This window comes from Botryllus schlosseri, chromosome 8, assembly GCF_051294905.1.
Source record: "Botryllus schlosseri isolate E-star chromosome 8, Bs_hap1, whole genome shotgun sequence".
Taxonomy (NCBI): domain Eukaryota; kingdom Metazoa; phylum Chordata; class Ascidiacea; order Stolidobranchia; family Styelidae; genus Botryllus; species Botryllus schlosseri.
Window position 1 is genome coordinate 25,041,151 of NC_137243.1, and position 22,843 is coordinate 25,063,993.

At 39.7% G+C, this 22,843-nt stretch overlaps 1 protein-coding gene across 2 annotated transcripts in view; it reads right to left on the reverse strand.

The window, feature by feature from the left end:
- Nucleotides 1-1,542: 1,542 nt before the first annotated feature.
- The window catches only part of LOC145445442 (signal transducer and activator of transcription 5A-like), a 44,514-nt gene continuing 23,213 nt past the window's right edge, over nucleotides 1,543-22,843 (reverse strand). For both annotated transcript variants that reach the window (XM_080323633.1, XM_080323632.1), the window contains exons 11-21: nucleotides 18,810-18,912; nucleotides 14,809-14,888; nucleotides 14,574-14,664; nucleotides 14,202-14,333; nucleotides 13,491-13,583; nucleotides 11,932-12,088; nucleotides 10,327-10,474; nucleotides 6,105-6,241; nucleotides 4,931-5,080; nucleotides 3,487-3,579; nucleotides 1,543-2,989 (exon numbers count right to left, since the gene is read on the reverse strand). In XM_080323633.1, the coding sequence (XP_080179759.1) occupies nucleotides 2,952-2,989; nucleotides 3,487-3,579; nucleotides 4,931-5,080; nucleotides 6,105-6,241; nucleotides 10,327-10,474; nucleotides 11,932-12,088; nucleotides 13,491-13,583; nucleotides 14,202-14,333; nucleotides 14,574-14,664; nucleotides 14,809-14,888; nucleotides 18,810-18,912 (1,222 nt within the window). In that variant the 3' untranslated portion in view covers nucleotides 1,543-2,951. The remainder of the gene's footprint in view (nucleotides 2,990-3,486; nucleotides 3,580-4,930; nucleotides 5,081-6,104; nucleotides 6,242-10,326; nucleotides 10,475-11,931; nucleotides 12,089-13,490; nucleotides 13,584-14,201; nucleotides 14,334-14,573; nucleotides 14,665-14,808; nucleotides 14,889-18,809; nucleotides 18,913-22,843) is intronic.

Consider the following 22,843-nt stretch of genomic DNA (forward strand, 5'->3'; position numbering starts at 1 on the left):
CCTCGTCAGGCCCCCAAAAACGTGGGTCTTGGGCTCCCATAGGGTGATAAAACAACCCCCCCCTCACGTTGTTCGCGTTTGTCACGAAATCATCTGTAATGTACTGTGAGCCAGCGCTAATTGCGAAAATTTTCGATAATTTATGATAAAATCGGTCAATCAGATCGGCGATTGCATATATATTATGCTATCAATTTGTTGTCCTCTCTACTCACGTAATTAGATTTACCGGTAGAGCTGAGTGAAGTGTCTTGAAAACGGGAGGGCCCGTAAACAATAATTGAACATCTTCGGGCGGGCGGACCCGTTGATATGACTTCGTTACATGATGTTATTTCGTGACTTCCAGTCTGCTATATCAAAAAATATAGAATCGTCCAAACGTAGGCTTCTAAACTAAGAGACGCACACGATTTCAAATTGGTATTTCTTCACTGGCATAATTTTTTTCCCAGCGGGATGGTATTTGTCTTGTAAGGTTCAGATTGCAAAGACAGGAACATTTGGCGCCAGTCTTTTAGGCGCCTATGGACACAATTAAACCTATATCTATTTTGTATATATAATGAAGTCTTCGGTCAGCATAAGGGCATAGACCTTTTCGGTCAAGGTTTTCTCGCTGCCGATCGTTCTGGCACACTTCTTGGAGTCGCATGTTATATGGCCTCTTGATTGTATGTCTTGGTGGGTCGTGGCGCGACAATGGCCCAATTACAGTCATTACACGAAACAGATGATAAGGAAAAAGCAATGCGCATGTAATAAGTGATTCTGGATATTACATTCATCACTACGAGATCCTGGCATCGCATTGAATGCGCGCACCTAGCTCGCATGCTGGCGTTTGTTTGCTGACAACAACTACTGAATCACCAGTCAGCCCTCAAGTTTACCGATTGGTGCTGGCAAGAAGAAGGGATTTCCTCTTAACTTCGATTGCATGTTGCTTACTACGATCCTGTTACCGGACCAAGACCTGATATATCGATCTCGCCTTTCATCACATGTCATCTCATTTTGTCGCTTGTCCCTTTATGATATCTTTTTTCACCTTTCATTCAGTGTGATGTGCAGTGTGCACTGTGCATGCCTCTCCTTTACATCGCCTAGGCTCAGGTGGATGTCTGATTTCATAGACTATTTCCAGTCGTTTCGACCCCATTCTAGGTTTTCATTGTATCACAGTTTTGAAATTATTAATACACAAATACCGACAAGCGACATATCTACATAATTTATCCAGGTTCGGTGCCTATGTATGAACTGAACAATGTCCAGGTGCAGTTTATCTAGGCTGACTTATATTGGGGTTATCGTCAGTGTGAAGTGCTAGTTATTGCTTTTATCAGCATTAGCTTAGAAACCGATATTGGTTGCGCTTCATCATGAACTATATGTGCGCATGAGCCTGACGTGTAAAATTCAGAAGCAGTCGAAACAACATGACCACGGAAATAGCATTGTCCACGCTGTTGCTACCGTCGAAGTATATCGATGTATATCGATCAATGATCGCCACGCCTGTCATGTCACAACCGAAGGTACAAAATACCATTTTATAGTTTCAACAAGAGCAAGATAGTCCGGAAATATCAGCAACCGTCACTCACTCACTACTAAAAAATATAGAGTGAAACAGTGAGAATTAAAGAATTGCATTCACATCATTCGTGACACGGCACCACATTGTAACCACTTGAAACAACGGAAAAGTAATTAAAATAATTGGAAAAGCACTACAAATAGCAATTGTACCACAGAGATTGTACTGGCACTTTCAAAATACACTGATAAGAATTAATTGTGGGCAAATAGTAAGCGCTCTTATAACTGGTCAGAGATGTTTAAAAGAAGATACACTGATGCTGTAAATAAGTTGACCTCTAAGTAGATTGCATTAAAATCACCGGAACAATCTTGCAGGAGGAACTAGAACGGATGCGCTACAGAACTATTTTAGCGGCAGTTGATTGTATAAAATCGAATTACCATAACAAAAAGTAGAATGACTAATATTAATACATTTGGAGGTGGAACTTTAATACAATTATCAACTGTTGTGAGACCTGAACTGTGATTTCAATTTCGAATGTAATACGAATTCAGATGTTAATACAAACTAAAGCTAAAGTAAGTAAAAGGTCACTAAAACTATTGAAGTACAGAGCAATGAAGAATCAAACCTTAAATATGCAATGCAAATATGAACCTTGTATGCTACCACAAAGAATATAATGCCTATTGTCCATCATATTAAAGATAATTTGGTATTTTTCGACCATACTTATTTCATTACGCTTTGTGACAATGCCTGGGGTTGATCACGACTTAGGAATATCATCTCTACTAACGCATGTCGCTTTGTACTGTATGTTTTGTTTGCTGCTATACGACCAACCAACGTTTCAAGGCATCCACAGCGGAAAATACTATTGAGACTATACTTTTGTTGATGAATCAACTCGTACCATCAAGGAGCAGCCCTAGTGATCACGTATTGAAATGTCATTTGTACAACAACAAAATTGTACAATGAACGGCGAACGCGCCACCCTAAAGGCACATACATTGACATTTGGTAGTCTGCTGTGAGAATAAATCGTAATTCTATAAAATATGAAACACACGACAAATTAAATGATGTTACTGCGAGACTATAAAACAAATCCAACGACACCATAAAAAGTTTAGGTTTAGTGATTTCTTTTTTCCTGTTTCTCAACAAAATCAAAACATCAATAAATAGATAATAATTTTGCTCCAATCGATTTTCGGAGATTAAGCCGTGACATTGACAACGTCGTAAAGAACCCAGTCTCGCACTAACCGCGATCAAATTTCCTGATAATTATAGCAATATTATGTAGAGCAAATTTTCGGACACGTGAGGTATGATGCTCAAACTAATATTGCTTCAGTCGTGGAGTATATTGCCTTACGTATCGAACACCTCAAGGTGAATCTGCGTCCATGCTTGTATCTTGATTCACTGGAATATAAAAGAACTCGATCAATTTAAGTGACTCGAGTAAAGTCATGTTGAGTCAAGTCGAGTCATACTCGATGTATAACAATTTTGACTCAATTGCAACCCATAGAAGTTACTGCAGTAACATAGCTAAATGATATAATTTCCCAGCGTAAATACTGCTTTTTCGAATCCAAAATTTTCTACTTCAATAAATTCGTTGCTTCTACAGGTTGGTATCCATCCAAACTTATGCATCTTATCAAAAAGTGCGTGGGGGTACCAACCAGCCTGTAAAATTTAAATTTTGTAATATGAATCTAAGTTTTTACTCTAATAACTACACTTTCACCGGTTGCAAGGGACCGGCATCTGATGTGCAGCATTTTTTGTGGCCACCTCACAATTTCATAGAATAGCCAGTATACTTTGGAGAATAAAATAGTGACCATCTCAACATTCAGGACACATGAAATGCAACGCGATAATCTCCACCAAACACAACGAGTCATCGATACCTTGCCAGCCGTTCGGTAGGCCAGAGTCTTCATGGATTGAGGTCTCGGACACGGCCACCTTAAATATTGTCGGGGTGTATCCGCGGGTAGAGTCTGGAAAAAGTTACATGGTCAATTCCACACCATGTATCAAAGGCACAGTATAAGACTCAGATTTAGACAACTAGATAATCCTAGACCCTCGGGTCGATTTGACTTGAAATTCTTTTTTAACCACCACCCAACATGTTCAGCTGATTTAATGGTGATGGAGTCGATTTTTTGCTGTAAACAGTCCATTAAAAATAATTCAATTCTCTTTAACATGAGAATGAGGTTCCGAATTTCTTACTTGGTGTATCCCTCGTCAATTAGTGAGATATTAATTATTGTGGAGTACTATGCACTCTATAACCTGTTCACTACTTGCCTTTTTTCACTATAATAATAGAAATGTGTATTCTACCAACAAAATATTCACAGACACAGCAAAATAAATCTGGCGAATTCTGCATTGCCTATTACCGAGTGCGACTTCTATATTGAAAAAATGTTGAATCAATCTTGCAATGACAATAATAACGCGAAACAATTACTTCATATTGCTAATTTATTCGCTAAAAGCTTTTCGACTGACTTTCATCAGTAGCGAACGTCAGTAATAGGGTGAATCAAATTCGAAATGTAGGAACTATTTTGTCTATATGATGCAATAATAACAATAGCAAACAACTAGTAGACAGTCAAGATACTGGTGAGAGTCAGTTAAAAAGCTTTTAGCGAATAAATTAACAATATGAAGTTATTGTTTCGCGTTATTCCGAAGTTCTTTACCCCAAATAGCTTGCTCAATGACAATAATGTATCACACTAAAAAAGAAATATCTCTGATATTATAACACCTACTGATCTGTTGATCCCTTGAACGGAGAAAAAATAGCTTGCATGTAGATTGCAATACTAGCCCAAACCCGCCATTCTGGTGCAGATTACAGCAACATCACAGCATATATGAGTTGACTGAGCTTGGGAATTCATTTACTTAGTCAAATCTATGTATGGGAGACCTGAACCCACAGCTCAACAATGACGACATAACACTACATGAGATTTGTCCTGTTCATTTTGCAGTGCAGCCTGGTCGAAACCCCATACCCCACCCTCACCCATAGAGGGCTAATGATTGATGATAGCGGACAACCGTGACATTATCGGAATCAGCGCCCCCAAATTAGCCAGAAGCCATTAAATAATCAAGCGAAACAAAAATTTCACCCGATTTTGTTACGTAGTGTAATCAGCTCTCAAATTTGACATTGGTTGGGCTCTTCAATTTATTCTCAATTCAGATTCGAGCACTCAAATCTTGCACCCAGCACTAGATATTAGATAAGACCCGACTTCATCGGGTACAAATATCATGTGACACTTGAATTTCAAAGCTAATAAAGCCTACTGCTGGTACCTGTAACAGGCGGCTTGTAGAAGGCCTCATCTTTGGGGATATCAGGGTAGAGGTATTTCAAATCATCTAACTGCTTCACCATGTCCAGGAGCGGGACCTTGTCAAAGTCCTTCAACGAGTATGGTTGCAGGTTGATGACGATGCGCTTTCCTGAGATAAAGTGTTTTTTGAGTGAAATGGAAAAGTCAGAAGTTGGTTTGAACACCGATTCGGTAATTGCACAAATTTCTGAGCTCATTTCAATTCAGTTTAGGTTACCAGCACCAAATTGGTTTAACACAGATTAGGTATTTGCACAAATTTTGAGCTCAGTTTAGTTTACCAGTACGAAATTGATTTGAACATAGCTTCATTAATTGCACAAATTTCTCAGCTACGTTTACTTCAGTAGCAACTTCGTATGAACATGTGTTTAATAATCGTACAAATTAGTCAGCTCAGATCAGTTTAGTTTCATTTACTAGTACGGAATTGATTTGAATATAGCTTCATTAATTGCACAAATTTCTCAGCTCAGTTTAGTTCAGTAGCAACTTCGTTTGAACATGGGTTTGATAATCCTACAAATTGAGCTCAGATCAGTTTAGTTTACTGGTACAGAATTGGTTTGAACATAGCTTCGGTAATTGCACAAATTTCTGAGCTCGGTTCAGTTATATCTTGGTTTCAACTGGTTCGGAAATCACACACATTTTTAGCTCAGCTCAGTTTAGTTTACCAGTACGAAATCGGTTTGAACATAGCTTCAGTGTTTGCACAGATTTCTGAGCTCAGTTCAGTAGCAACTTGGTTTGAACACGGGATCGGTAATTCCACAAATGTTTGAAATCAGTTCAGTCAGTTCCATTTAGTTTAACAGCACTGAAATGGTATGAATACAGCTTCGGTAATTCCACAAATATCTGAGTTCAGATCAGTAGCAACTTTGTTTGAACACGGGCTCAGAAATCTCACAAATTCCGAGCTCAGTTCAGTTGACTAATAATTTCATCAAATGCATCAACAAGATGTGCGTAATGCCCCTTTTCAATTGACGTTGTTTTGTCAGTATTTTGAGCAGGAATATAGGGCTATTGTGTGAACAAGTGCCAGAACACAATCATTTTTAACCATCCAAGCCCCAAGACGAACAAAAACTTTTTAAAATCCAGACATGTAAGGCAAGCAAACAAACCTTCCAACATTTTGTTGAACGATATCGACACACGCCTCTTTAGCGTCTCGCTAAATCGGAAGAGAAACACTCCGGTTTCCGCAGTTCGCATCAGCATGTCGTGGCTTTCTGACTTGCTGATAAAGCCATGAATGTATCTAAAATACGAAACAAGAAGTTGGATAAAATATTTCCGACTTTCTGATTTTACCTGGATAATTCTTAACACGAATCATAATCGAAGAGCTTCTTCGAGGTACAGAACTTCAATATATAATTGACTAGTATATTGATGTTGAAATATTTTCGGCAGATTGACGCCGAGCGAGATAGTGTAATGGTTGTGTCCAGCTTCTCGATCGATAGGTCGTGGGTTTAATCTCCGGCCGGGTCAGACCAAAGACTCGAAAACTAGTATCTGCGGCTATCCAGCTAGGCGCTTAGCATCCACGGATAGCATGGAGGAGAAAAATACAGTGGTGCAGACCAGTGTTGGGATGACTCGAGTCATGACTTGACTCAAGTTACCTTTTTCGCATGACTTGACTTGACTCGAGTCACTTTGGTAAAATGACTAGACTTGACTTGACTCGGCGTATCAGAAATGTGGATTGACTCGTGACTCGAACCAAAATTCACGAGTCAATTTCAAGTCATCAAGATCGGTTTCGATAAAAATCACTGTATGACTTCCATATGTTCGAATTGCTCGCGAAACTCTGGTGTAACCCGTGAAATCGACCAATCATTCAAAGATCGTGTGTTTTACTGATTCTCCATTGTTCTCTCACAAATAAATTGACCGCAAACGAAGTGATCGATGCTTACAGCGTACGTTGTCGCGGGGCCTACGTTATTCACGGCCTTGTCTGGTACATTACACCTGCAAGAGCTAACAGGCCGACGCTCACAAAACATATATTCGCGATTACTCTTTACGTAACAATGGACGATTGTTTTGATTGGACGATTACCCTCGACGTAACAATTGGCGATTGTCTTGATTTCGCTTCTGATACCAGACTCCTCTCATTTTGAAGCGAGTTCTCCAGTGGAAGCTTGGCACAGATGTTTTAAGATGTCGTTTTTACCGTCTCGTACAATCAGGCAGGCTACAGTAATGTGATTGAACTACTCTGTAGCAGACCCATCACGCTTGAGATGAAGTTTTTGAGCTGGTCGTCGCGTTTGAAATGTTATAGAATGATGCCGTGATTAGCTAATGCTAGGTACTATATTTTGACTGTAGTGGCGTTGGTGTTTGGCTGTCATGATGACCGGTATGCAGTGGTTGAATAATTCTTTGCGATGCGTATTATGCAAGCACAGTACTATCGGTGAATCTTTCGTGGTGGTATATCATGGGGCTTTTCTTACAGTGACTCAGGTTTTACTGATTGTATACTTGTTCTAGGTGACTCAGGTTTGGCGTAAGGGAAAATAATCGGTCATGGTCAATAAATGCTCAGTTTATGGTTGTAAGTCCGTATATTTGACAACTAAACAATAAGTTTCATCGTTCCAATTTCTATTGGATGATTTGGAACTACAAAATGGGATATCTTTTGTGAATAGACGTGATGGGAATGTGATGCCAACAAAGAATTCTGTCCTGCTTCAAATAAAAGTACATCAAAGACTATGGCTTGCGAAAAAAAACTGCTTTTGGATAGAAATGCTCTTCCTTCCATATGATCCAAGCAGGAGCTGCAGCAGCCTTCATTGATCCCGACTATGATTACTCGCAGAAAACCACCAAAGAGAAGAATATTTCAGAAAGATCTTCACAAAATCAGAGGATGTGATGATAAGCTGGATTCGAATTTACGTGAAGCGCCAAAATTGACTTATTCCTCATTGCTCAATAAGAAGCAAAATGTCAATTTTGCTCTGGCTCCAATCCATCAGTCAACTATTGCAACTTGCTGAAGTTACTTGCCTCGCAAGGGTGATATTGCTTCTTTCTTGAGCTTTACCAATGCTTGGTGGACAATTGTCAATTGCTGACATTGATTTTCAACAACCGCTTTGCCAAAGCAGTGGTTCCACAAGATAGCAAAATCAATTTTCTTCGCGATTTCGCTAGTTGGTTTATAAAATGGAACGGATGCAACCCCCAGAATTAATCCCCGTCAAAGCAAGCCTCAGAAGCTCTGATTGAAACCCTGCAGTCACAGTTACAGATTATGGCATACTTGTTTGCAGAGGGGTATATGTTATTCTAAGAAAATTCCAAAGTGACCCGATTGAACGAAAGTTCTCACGGTATAAGCAAATGAGTGGGGGGACGTTTGTGGTGGTTTAACAGAAGTTGCCACTTGTGAAACGATAATACTGTTCCACTCCAGCCTAAAAATTGACATAATAACTTGGAGCATGATATTTGAGTTTAAAGTTAACTCATTTTTACCATTCCAAACAAGTCATTGATTACGTGGCAATTTAAATTACCGGATCAGTTCTATCTCCTGACAGTGAGGAGGTGTTGTATGTTGTTTCTAGTTACATTGGTAAGAAGGTCCTCGAAAATTGGCTTGACAGATATGTTTCAAGTTATTTTTTGATCAGTCCGGGGGGTGCAAGTTCACACTATTTCAACTTGCTCGCTCACGGGGGACTGCTTGCTCCCTCAGAACCACTCGCCAAGTTTGTTGCATCCAGTTTTTTATTCCTATATGGTTCTGATAAAATAATCTGATCTCACCCCCACGTTGCAGTGAGGGAAGCTGGTGAATATGTTTTGCATCAATTCGGTGGGTCTTTGCGTGTTATGATTATCGAGATCTAGCTTTGAAATTGGTAATCAAAATTATTGTGAATATGTGTTACAATAAGGAGCAGATTCTGGTAAATGCTTCTGTGAAAAAGATGCTGTGAAGGACTGTAAAAAACAGCAGTTGAGCAAGACGAACCTTGCATGTGAGTGTGACGCATTTCATTCGCAGTACTTGTGCTCAAAGCTTGTATGTTTGTATGTACATTGTACATGTTTGTTTTTGCAAGTAGTTTCTAATATGACAGTGTGTACCAATTCTTCTTCACATGCTTGAATTGATTTTACCATGCAATAAAAGAGTTCATGAGCAAGTCAGTGTTTTCTCACTACTTAGCCTACTTCTGCGATCGGTGGATAACTGCATCTGCGACGACGTCTCTTGTCACTTTCTCGCGGTAAGATAATGATTTAGCCTGTTATACGAATACAATCAGCTCATCTGAGGCGAGGCGTCTGGTAGCGAGAAGTAAAATCGTGTATCAACGCGAATTTCAGTTTGGCGACCATCGGCCTGTTAGCTCTGGCAAGCGCAATATAAGGCCGTGAATAACGTAGGCCCCGGTTGTCGTAAACTAGTAGTAATTTAATAGCAAAATATCCATTTCTGTTTTCTCTTCTCACTTTAGCCACACCTCATGTTTTATTGAAATTGAATTCGAATATAGTTTATAAAATACTCCTCAACCATCGGCGCAGGCTCAAATTGTATCATGTTAATATGTGAACGGGTAATGTATTGCATCTTATCAATTCGTTTCTCTATTTTGACTGGTAACAATAAACTGAGGCTATGCAATTACTTACGTAGTTGAACATTTCTACGTGTATGTGAGCAATGCAGCGCCTTCTTGTGTGTATATTTAACTCTATATTCGTTCATAGGTTCAGAATCAATGACCACTCAATCTGTATTTCAGACAACTAGCAAAATGCAATGACGTATTCATGTCTCAGACTTCGAAAAGGCAATTTGACTTGAAAATTGTGATTTGACTCGTGACTTGACTCGACTTGACTTGAGTCACCTCCAAAATCGAGTGACTTGACTTAACTCGAGTCACCTTTGAAAATTGATCGACTTGACTTGACTCGAGTCAAAATGTGCAATGACTCGAAATGACTTGTGACTCGAAGGTAGTGACTTGATCCCAACACTGGCGCAGACTAGATGATGACCTTACTTGGAGGTCGTATCGCATCTCATCATCATCTCTCAGGGGTAGTCGTCAGCAACTAGTAGAGAATTGAAAAGAACATTGTACATCAATGATCGTATCACAATTGATTCACAGTTTTTACTCGGACGATTAGTATTCTCACAGATCAGCTAACTTTATAATCTCCGCCATAAATGTGCCACGATGAGCATTCTTCCTGATCTGCTACCTTTATGATCTCCGACCCTTCGACATTTAATTTCAGTATTAATCTGCTTAAATGCGAATGTACAAAAACAACCGTACGCACCCATTATTCCAGTATTTTTTGACGTGTGAGCTGCTGCACAGCTGCATAGCTTTGAAAAACCACATCGAGAACGTGATCAGGTTGGAGCCCTTTTCGTGTTTGAATCGCTGCCACGATATCAACGTTTCTGCAGGCACTTCGGGTTGATCTGAAAATTGTGCGATTAGTCCTCGGTTGCTGGGGTGGAATGGGTAAATTTACATCTCAATTTCAAAATGCTTGAAGTCAGACGCTGTCAGTATGATTACTCTGAGCTAGCAATGGCTGCAAGAACTTCACACAACAGAACACCGGTGTCACGATTCACGCCAAATGACGACACGTGTTTTCTAGTTGATCGGGAACTAATTTTATTTCAAAAGCGCAACTAGAAGTAGAATAACTCACTTTTAAAATCGAATTTCTGCTAATACTAAAACATAACGATCAGGAGATGCGTGTCAAGGCTGTGTTATAAAAGATGGGATTTTGTTCAGCAAAAATCGTCGCCTAGGCTGCGTTTTACACAATGCGTATGTAATTGTTCACGAGAGATCAGTGACTCGCTAACTGACATCACTGCCGGACTCGCGGGTAAAGGAAAGGATGTAGTTTATTTTTGTCCTTGATGTTTTAGGGGCATATACACCGACTCATGACACACACACGATCTGCGCATATGCATACCATGAGTGCATATACCGCTGGACAAGGAGGGTGCAGATATAGCCTTGTATGGCTTTCTAAGTCTTGCACCACCTCTCCATGCTATCCCAGTAATGCATGAGCGCCAAGCAGGGAAGTCATGGATACCAGTGTTACTAATCAGGTCTTTGGTCTGACCCGGCCGGGGATTGAACCCAAGACCTACCGATCAAGAAGCCGAACGCTCCACCATTACGCTATCTTATCTTATACGTGCAAGTTCGTCAACATAAGAACCTGACATAATCGTTATTTCCCCATGTACCTAACCATAATGAATTGCTCCTGTCTTGGGTGGCTCTACTCCGAAGACTCTGTCATAATGAGCCTACCGTCAACCTTGCATGTCGCAATTCACTGTGTTACATTTTTGTTGTGTGATGTTGATATGTAATGTAGACGAATAAAGATTCTCTCGCTTTCTCTCTCTGCTATGTTGGTAAATTTGAAGCAAATTCAAACCCCTCATTTTTTCTTTCAAACCCAGTCATCACATAACAGAACACCGGTATCAAAAAAAAACTAGAACTCGAACTACTCGCTTTTTTCAACAATTTGCAAACAGAATTAGAACTAGAACTCCTCAAAAAACCTGTGTTTAAAGTTGACTGCCAACTAACTAGACTTCTACTTTGCCGGATGCTTGTCCATTAACTTGCCAAATGAAACACCAGATTTTCGATTGATTTAGAAAAGTGGTTCTTAAACTTTTTGCGACACGCCCCCTGATAGTAAAACATTTCAAGCCCTCCTTTATCGTCATATCAAAAAAATATTAAATCGAGCAACCAGAATGCTGCAGTTTTTTCAGGCAAAACTACCTAGGCCTACTTGATACAATTCTGATTTTGAGATGTACAAAGCCGTTTTTGCAAAAGTTTGCGTCCCTTTTACAGGTGAAATTCCCGGCATGCTACTCACTGTACATCTTTATGGTCAAAAAGCGTCGAGCTTCTTTTGTCAGTCCGACGACCTTTCCACTCTGACCTTCGTCGCAAGCCTTTTTCCATGTCCCGTCGAGCGCGTCCAGGAGGTCATTCCACGGTACTTTGGTGTCTACCTCAAATGGTTTACGGTTCTGGAAAATATCAGAATTTCACAGACTTGGACAAACTACTGAGCTAGATCAGTGGTTCTCAACCTTTTTTTAGACACGCCCCCCTTTTTGATAATGAAAAATTTTGCGCCCCCCCTTATCGTCATATCACAAAATCCAACTAGGATGCTAGCAACCCAAACAGATTGTTTGGTGGCATGGTCGGTTATGAATATCGATGAGAGAATAAAAAATATGAAATTGGGTCTATATAGAGGGAAACACGCGTGTGTTGGAGGTAAATCGCGCGGAGCGCAAACATTTTTTCAGGTGACTGCTTCTTCGCGCCCCCCTTCCGATGTTTCACGCCCCACCAAGGGGGGCGCGCCCCCCAGGTTGAGAACCCCTGATCAAGATAGTGGCGATTCATGGCAAGTTTCCTGCCGGCCTGTCAGATATATTAGAATTTATATCTTAGTTCGAAGATTTAAGAAGTTTTGTCTGCATCGTACCATAATAGCTAGTTCATGGTCTACCTTGGGCTTCACAATAGTGTAGGTGGTGTGCGAAACTGTTTAAAAAGCAGCCTACAACTTATTACCGATAAATTATATGTGAAAGCTACGGAGACTTTCTGAGAAAGTTCTGTAAATTCCGACAGTGCAATTAACCAACACTTGACATTATAATAGAAGTTATTGCAAATGGCACAGGAAACCGATCAATCACAATCAAGTTACAGTTGTCTTACAGGACTCCGCGAGCTTCGTCTTGCATAAACTTCAACAAAACCACATATAAATATATGATATCAAATAGGTAGCATTAAAAAGTTGCCAATGCTACATTTGAATTGCATACATTTATCATAATCCTTATTGGAGTCACGTATTTTCAAATTTTCACCGGTCCGCAACATATATTTTTGTTAAGTTCGACCGCGACGTCAAAAAGGTTGAGAACCACTGAACTAACTACTGTTTTTTGAGTACTTTAGTTCTAGTTGAATATTTAAAACTAGCTGGAGAACAACTAGAACACACGTCTCGTCGTTTTGCGTGAATGTTGATACCAGTATTCTGTTGTGTGATGTTCTTGCAGCCTTTGCTAGCTCAGAGTCATCACTTCATAGTCAGGTGGTGGGTTTTCGAGGTCTAAACACTGCCCATTTAAAACTTAAAACCCCGTCCTTTTGAAATCTCCAATATTTATTAGCTCATTTGCAATTCGGTAATTTGTATTATCTGATGTTAGTTAGTTGGAGATTTTTAGGGGTCGTTACTTCTAGCTTTAGTTTTAGTTGCGAGTTTTGAAAAGTGAGTACTTATAGTTGTAGTTGTGATACAGAATGGAATCACTCATGTACTCGATTTTGCCCAGCGCTAGGAGTAACGATACATAACCAAACCCAAACGGTTTCTTTAAACACTTTAAAGATTCTCACCAATTTTGAGAAGGCGTTATCCCAGAGAATAGTGGCTTGCGCATCTGGCTCCTGCTTCCCGTGAGATATCACCACGATAGGAAGTGACATTGCCTGAATTCGATAAAGGTAAATCGTAAATGGTAACACACCAATAATGGTGATCAAAATTGGCGAGAGCCAGACTTGTACAAACTATCTATCTTTTGAAAAAGTTGTAGCTCTAGTTCTAGTGGCGAGTTTTGAAAAGTGAGTAGTTCTAATTCTGGTTGCGGAGGCTGGAAAGCGAGTAGTTCTAGTTCTAGTAGCTGAAAAGTAAGTTAGTTGCGGATTTTAAAAAGTGAGTAGTTTTAGTTCTAGTTGAGAGTTTTCAAAAGTGAGTAGTTCTAGTTGCGGATGCTGAAAAGCTGAGTGGTTCTAGTTGCGAGTTTTGAAAAGTAAGTAGTTGTAGTTATAGTTGACAGTTTGGAAAAGTGAGTAGTTCTAGTTCTAGTTGAGAGTTTTTAAAAGTGAGCAGTTGCGGATTTTAAAAATTGAGTAGTTTTAATTGCGGATGTTGAGAAGTGAGTAGTTGCTGATTTTTAAAAGTTTGTAGTTCTAATTACGTATTTTGAAAAGTGATTAGATCCAGTTCTAGTGGTGCACCGGTATTCCAAAAAGTGAGTAGTTCTAGTTGTAGTTGCGAATTTTTGAAATCCAGTAGTTTATAAACATATGGCGAGACTGCGTTACCTCTGCGACGACAGTTGTTGGTTGCGACGGATTGTGGTGAACATCAATGTTTGCTCTGAACAGCATCGCGAATTTATGTTCGGCCACCATTTCCTGGCTTCGTTGTCCGCCTCGTTGTTGCATTTTCAGACACTGTCAATGAGGGTGAAGAGGCCCGGTAACCAGAATGGGTCAATAACGATGTCCTGTATTATACTTTTTTCAACTAATTATATAGGAGGTCTTTATTCTCTCATTGTTTTAGGAGGCAAAGGTATTTGAACTGTCCGCATCATAATGAGCGATACACGAATACTCGACGCGTAACACTCGCTTCATAATCGAGGTACTCGACTTTGCCAAGTCGTAATCGTGATGAGGAAAAATTCATACCATGTTACGCATGTTAATCGAAATAATTCCGCCTCCGTGATTCAGATAGTCCGAGCTAGCTTGATGATTCACAATCTTGCCACTTTCAATGCTGGAAGCAAAAGACAGCGCCTTGGTTAATCAACATTCGTTATTAGTTGCTGAAGATAACCCTGATGACTTGCATCATTTCATATATTGAAGGTCACACACTTCCAAGAGCATCTTCAAAATCAACATAGACGTTCGAACTTACATTTCAACGCCTGGTCCGTTCGTCAAAACGTTCAGAGCTTGGTCCGTGTCGAGTAAATGAGCAGTGACTCGGAAATTCAGCTGGAAAACCGAGGTGGCTATGTTCGGATTGTTACATTGCAAAGAGCTTCGTTTGAATGAAGCAGTTGGAAATATTTGAGCAGACAGCTGATTAGTTGAGTTTATTGTTAACAATTTCATCAGTTGAAAACACCACAGCATTGCGATACAATGAAAGATAGGAAGGTGTAGATATGGTGCGAAGTAGTTTTTGAAATCAGACGCACACCTGGGCCTAGGCGATGTAGCGAGGAGGGATTCACACTGGACGAAAAGTAATAGAACAGTGGTTCCCAACCTTTTTCGACTCATCGCCCCATTATCAAGCTCAACAGACATTTATCGCGCCCCATATTTTCGGATCCGAGAAAGAGGGCACATTAACGGGAAATTTGTACAGTTGGCTCTGATAGCTGGTAAATTGACTAAAAAATGGCAACTTTTCGCAAAGATCCCTAAAAATACCGGTATGTGAGGATAGTTTGTGCCGAGTTGACCTGCTTTTTTTTAGTCAACTTTTGAGGCAGTTTTCAGAATAACCCATTTCTCACATGTATTTTTTGCCCGTATCCAGTTGCTGGGTAATTAAACATATCTGACTGAACGTTCTCACATTTTCGCCCCCTCTTTCATTTTTGCCCCCCCCCCCCGTTTCTCAAAATCACCCATTGGGGGCGATATCGGCAACGTTGGGGACCACTGTAAAGCGACAAAAATGAGGTAGCATGTGTATCAGATCGTGGAATTTCTTTCACTTACTCAAGAAGGTCTCAGTTTCTCTTTTCACTTACTAAACTAGTTTGTTTGTATACATACGGCATCTACTTTGGGGGCGTTTCGACACCTTCCTATCCAGGATTGTAACCAGACATGGGGTGATTACTTCGTGAATGTAATCGATTGCGATTACGATTACTTCCGAATGACGCGATTACGATTACGATTACAGCAAAATCAGGAAGTAGTCGATTACGATTACGATTACATTGGAAAAGTAATCACGATTACTCACGATTACATTTATTTTGCATTTTAGAAGTTATATTGAAAGACAATATATGGATTGCGCTGAAAACGCCTAATGAGATAACAAACTTACTTTAAAAAAGATGCGTGATTTGCTTGTTACGTCATAATGTGCCCATTGCCCATTTTTATACAGGATGATTTATCGCACCCAACGATTTGCATTCTTGCCAGGTCCATGACTGCCGCACCCCAAATTTCGCAATAGGGTGGGGAGTGAGCTCGAAGGGGACTCAAGAGTATTTCGTAAACCAATATAAATTATAGAGTATTCTCGAGAGATTTAATTAACTTGAAAATTCTCTCTAGATAAGCTTGATTTTGGAATGCATACATCTCCTCCTCAACAAAAAAAGCATACATAATTTATAGTAGGCTTGTATTTAAAACAAATGGTTGTTTAAACACATTGTTTAAAACATGTTTTAAACAGTGTTTTAAACAACGGCTTTTTTTAAACTAAATTGTGTTTTTTTAAGTTGTAAAATTATGCCATAATTGTGTAAATGCTTTCCACAATTACCACCGGATTTAGCCGACGTACATCGATATGGAATAGTTGGAACCCCTCAAAATAGTCGGTTCAACAGTTATACTACAGATATTTCGTCAAAGGAGCTATATTTACCCTATATTTTCAATTGTCAATGTCAATCCACATCCGTGACGTCATGGCTTAAAAATACATGTTTTAAACAAGGGCCTTGTTGTAAACATGCTCGCTTTAAATTTATTTTTGTTTTAAATGCAACCCTAATTTATAGCAATAGGCATTTAGGTTCCAGTCAATACCGTGCCACGACACACCACAAGACATATGCAATTTTGACCAACACGCGACTTCACGAAGTGTGCTATACTAAGGAAAGACCTTGGCCGAAACTTAGAGTATGTGTCCACTGTCCATTGTCAATAGCCGCGCTGGGTGGGCATGACTAATGGTCCGGTCCTTCCAATCCGAGCTCACAATGTAAATGCCACCCGGACACCCACAGAACATTATTAAAGACGTGACAATTTGTGTGTGCGTCTCACAGTTTTTCTTTTAGTCTGCTAGGGATACCACAATATCTTTTGATTGTATAACAGACCGGAACTTACGAATTAACAACATACACTAAAGTAAGTATAACAAGATAACAGACGTTATAATTATGAATTACGTGCCTCCAGCTCTACAGGTAAATCTGACCATCGGGGGCAGAAAGAGAGGATTAAAAATTAATAATAATGTAATGCGATTAACAATATTATTGACGAAATTCAGTCTTCAACTTGAAATTATCACCCTATGGGGCCAAAGACCAACGTTTACACTGGGGACGAATAGCTGTTTTCGTCTTGATTCTAGCTATAACCCACGTCAACATGATATATAAGCCCGTGGCTATGGCAGCAGGTCCCAATGTTGAGTAAGGAATTATGAAATAACGATTGGCGCATGTTTCAAGTAGAGTCATATGAGCAGAACATAAAATTCTGCCTTCAACTTAATACAGATAATGTACTGCAAGTTGCCGCTACGACAAACGGCATAAACGGCTCGCGCGCGGTTATGATATATATCAGCAGCTGTTGATTTTTATTGCTTCGTTGTGGAGACCGTAATGTTTTATTTGACGAGTACAAAATTTCAAATCTCGGTCCGGTGTAGGCCTACGTATGTACTACATAGGCCTACTGCTCGCCAAGCAGCAACGGTCAAACTACGTTTGCATAACCAAACATCAATACACACGGTACTTGGTAGAGTGGTGATTAATTATCCTGCTGCGGGGTACTGGCGTGCGGAACGTGTTAATAACCTGATATACAGCACTGCGGGTGTTCTTACAATCACACGATTGTAAGTGACGTACATCGAATATCTATTTACTGTGGATACTTCTTACGCAATGACTAGCAAAGCTAATAGGCTACTTCTGACGTAATAATGAGCAATGACATTTAAAAATCAGACGTTTGAACCTGGTATAATGCAACTTCCTTGTTCACGAATGTTCAGTTTATGTCATAGTCCTTGTACAAATAAAAAGTAATCGTTCTTTCACAAAGAAATTGATTAGATATGGGAAGTAGTCGATTACGATTACGATTACTTCGGAATTTTTTCAAATGTAATCGATTGCGATTACGATTACTTGGAAATGTTGAAATCGTCGTAATCGATTACGATTACTAATCGCGATTACCCCATGTCTGATTGTAACCAAGTCACAAGTCAATTTAACTTTTATAGTTTTCACTCGAGTCAAGTCGAGTCATTTTCAATTAACCACCGAGTCAATTCCGAGTTCAAGTCAAAGAGCAAAGAGTCAAGTCCGAGTCATAGTGTTAAGAATCGAGTAAAGAGAAAAACCCTGGTGAGCGTTATTAGCAAAAGCCAAGGTTATAACCAAGTCACAAGGTTCCAAGCCACAAGTCAATTTTACATCGAGTTTTCACTCGAGTCAAGTCGAGTCATTTTCAATTAACCACCGAGTCAATTCAGAGTCCAATTCAAGGAGAAAAGAGTCCAAGTCATAGTGTTAAGATTAGAGTCCTAGTTCAAGTCATTGTGTTCACTGTTCAGTATTGAGTTCAAGTCACTTATCTCACTCCAAGCATGTCTATTGTTTATGCAAACAAAGAGAAGATGGTTTATGTCGTATATTTTGCAATTCTTGTTCCCAATATATGAGATTTGAATAAGTCATATAGAATACGCCGAGTCATATACATAAATTGACTCTGGTCAAATAATTTCTATGTTTTCAAGAAAATGACACGAATCAAGTCGAGTGAATGAAAAATTGACTCAATTGTTTCCAAAACTGTGCCCATCTTTTCATTCTATCGCGATCTTGTGGTGTTTGCAATGACATGAAAATGATTGAAAACTGAGCTGATCTAACTAAAGGTGGTCAAATTCGTTACCTGATGAATATCCAATGCGTCGCCGACAAGGTGTCTCAGCGTACACTGGAATCGCTTATCTTTCATCAAGACTTGCGGCGGATGCTTGTCGACAACCAGACCTCTGCCAATGAAAACCAACACAATTTACATAAATGCAGGAATTTGAGCCACACAGACAGCACGTAAAATAGAATATATCACCAATATGGGAAGTAGTCATACTTTCTTTTACATATCATGAAAATATTGATTCAAATCACTACCAGCACAGAGCTAGGCCCTTTCCAGCTTAATGGCAATCAATAGATGGTAATCAGCACGTGGGCAAAATTGAGTGCTTAGTACTTATGTGATTCAATTCTGGTTCGAGTATTACGCTTCGAGTCGCATATTCGAATTTCAATCAGTATGACATCATCACAGTATGAAAGATACTGAAAGTGCAAATATGTAGCTATTACTGGTATACTACCGTACCACAAAGAATAGAATACCAGTTCTACATCGCACTTAAGGTAACTCTAGACCAGAGGTCTCAGACTCAAATGTGCTCGCGGGCCAATTTCCTAGTTTTAGATGACGCTGCGGGCTGCAACATCAATAACAGGGATATGCAATGTATAATTTCCAAGTAGGCCTTATGTGACGGGAGTTTGCAGACAGGCATTCCACAAACATCGTGAAAATGTAATTTTATATTGTACTATTCACACTTGACACGGAAAAAAATCTCATTTTAAATATTTGAAAAAAATTGTTTTTGTGCCGGGCATAATTTGTTAAAATGATGAGTTACAGACATAAAGCAAGAGGAGAGGATGCGTCATGACATTGTCAAAATATCGGGTTATAATATTGCTGCTAGTGGACCTTTGACGTGCCACAATTTTATGTAGAATCTACTGAAGATTGATCTGATATCAGAGAATTTGAGCAATACAGCCTGATCCGTATTTTGATATAGTGGCGATAAGTAGGCTATTGTTACTGTCACTGTCAAAGTCAAATCAAATCAGCGTTAGATTTTGCCTTCGATTAGTATTGGAACATATCAATAACAATTTAAACATAATCATTATTGAGTCATAGTAATAACATTGTTTCTTAACTTTAGCGATCGTACCCCTCATGCTTTCGATACAGTTTCTAGTAGCCAATGTTCATTTTCGACACAATTTATGATGGTATCTACCTATATTAAAATCAGAAAACCCATTCACTAAAAATCACGCCTAGCGCAAAGACCATTACCAGTTGAATACGAAATGTTCCACAGCATATAAGGCCTAATTTCACAATGGATCGCGTACAACCTGATGTGGGGCTTCGCACCGCGAAGGGGTCTACCAACCCTGGTTAAGAGCCCCCGGAATAGAAATGTCCAATCGCTGATGAATACATTGGTGTTACAGCTGTGGAGCGTACTACTACCTTATTCGGCACCGATAATAACATGAATAAAGAGAACAAACAAGAAACAACACCCAGCATATAACCAACTATGTGTCATGGGGGTCACATAATGCCGATCATTGCCATACTGACCGGATTAGATAGCTATATACCCTGCGCAACGCAAGCTACGACCTTTTGGTATAATACCATTCTCCAGGACAGTTTCATAGATTGTTGCGTCAGTAGGATGACCAAGTTACCGTCCCAAGTGGCAACTCCTTCTCTGATTTTAACTTTTGATTTTGATCACCAATTAATCTCAAATCGAGTAATTTTACGAAAGTTCGCACCAAACCAAATCACAATTTTCATCAGGAATCATGAACGGATCATGTTTTATCATCATGAACTGGACATGTGATGTAATAGGTGATCTTTTACCGCATTTTAGCTTTTAAAAGTGATGTGATAGTGCAGTTGGTTGATATTTAAGTGATTTTTATAGTAGTTTTAGGAAGAACTTTAAGTTCTTATATCTAAAAAAGATATGTGGCAATTGAATATATTTTCGAATACTTATGTTCTAAAATGCCGTCGCGGGTCGCACAAAATGTACTCGTGGGCCGCCTGTTTGAGACCTCTGCTCTAGATTGATCACTATTGACTATATGGGCCCAAACATTTGGAATAATGTACTCGACAATATCAAAGAGCTGCCTCAGCATGAATTTAAAACCCAATACTTGGATTACCTTTTTGCAAATTACAATAAGATCTGAGAGTTTGTACCTGTAAATTTAAATTTAAATATTGATAAACTAACTTTTAGTGGCAAGGAGCACCTAATTTTAGTACTCAAATTAATCATCTCTCACTATTCGGCTCAAAAGAAGCTTCATTAGAAATATTATTTCAGATTTGAGTACTCGTCAGACAGTATTTCAGAAAAAAAAACATCTAAATGGCTGTTACTTAGCTATTTTATTTATATTTTAGCAAGGAATGAGTACTTTCAAATTCGCATTAGCAAAATAATAAGCACTATGTTATTGACACAAAATTGCCTCTCAGACAATGACATCGCCTATACCAGTGGTTCTCAACCTTTTTCGCCTCGCGGACAGGTAAAATTTCAAAAAATGTCTGGCGGACCGGTGAACGATCAAAATTGAAATGAAGCCAAAATGTAAAGTATGCAACCGTTTTTGGCAATTATATGATGCTAGAGAGTGACATTTGGAGGGTTTTGGTCGTATTCAATAATATTCATGATGGCATACATGTGATTTTATGGTAGTGAGTCTGCCAAGTCGAGGTAAAATTGCCTTGTCCAGGTCAACGTGCTACCGCCGAGAGTCGTTTACAGTCTTTCGCGCCAAAGGCCGTGGGTTTAAACGGCCACGTCAACTCCGTAATATTCTTCTCTTTGACAATATCAAGGGAAGAAGCGTATCGGAGTCGAACCAAGCACTTTGTCGTGCTACCTTGCTCATTGCCCACTGCCACCAGACGCAGGCTACTCCGGCAACTACGAATACAGTGCGCGCCGCAAGAAAACACATTACAGCAGCTATACCGGCCATCCGCAAATCCGGGCCGAAAAAGCACTTCGTCAGCCCACCCCCAAAAACGCTGGTCTTGGGGCCCCCACAGGGCGATAAGTCAAACTTCCGTCGGCTTCGCCCCAAGACCCTACACTTGGGTGGATGTTTACATCTGTACTTGTGATCACATCCATTCTACTCAGCGTAAGCAGAGAGTTTACGTAGATTATCGCGACAATGGCGAAAATTTTCGATCATTCACGGCTGAAGCGCTTTTCTCGCGGTTGAATTTCAGGCCCAAATTTCGGAGTCCCATATGTTAACCGAAACTTCATTATGTGTGGATACGTCGTGGTGCGGCAGTGGCTGACGCCGAAATGCCTATAAATCATGCGTATTTCTCGGAGAAGGGCACTTAATAAGCAAGACATTTAGGGACACTAAATCGTGCTAAGCCCGAAAAGAAATTGAAAAATGTTGGAAAAAGTTTCAAATAAAACGCTATGATTTATGTTCATTCGCGAAATAATTTTGGGCTCTTTTCAAGCTCGGCCCCTCTCCAATTGGGCGGTTTGGGGTGCCCCAGTTACGGTCCTGCACAAAATAAATGAATCTAAAACCAATGATCAAACCTCGCTGCTTAGCGATGAGTGAGCTCGTATCTGTTCTGTATTTGTCGCTCGCATGTCGTCAAATGAAAGGTCTTGTACTTTAAGTCAAATCAAACATGTTTCTAGCCCTAATGTTACCTCACGAAGTTTTGAATCAGTTTAAAATTAGATGTTTTGTTTATTTTATCAAAGGACAAGCCTTCAACACTGCATCTTGAAATTAAAGTATAAAATTGTAATATTCCTCGCGGACCGGCAGGAATGTCGTCGCGGACCGGCGGTTGAGAACCACTGGCCTATACGACATGTCTCCGCGTGTTTGCTATGAAAAAATCAGCAAAAAACAAACAGTACCAGGCGGCTATTTTGCGTATTTTGAGACGTAATGCTCGTCATTTGAACACTGTCTTGTAAAATACTGCCGCATGGTAACCAAGAAGCTGTGGTACATTTGACAATGTAATTTACCACTATCGATTACCAGTATTTTCTGACCACACGT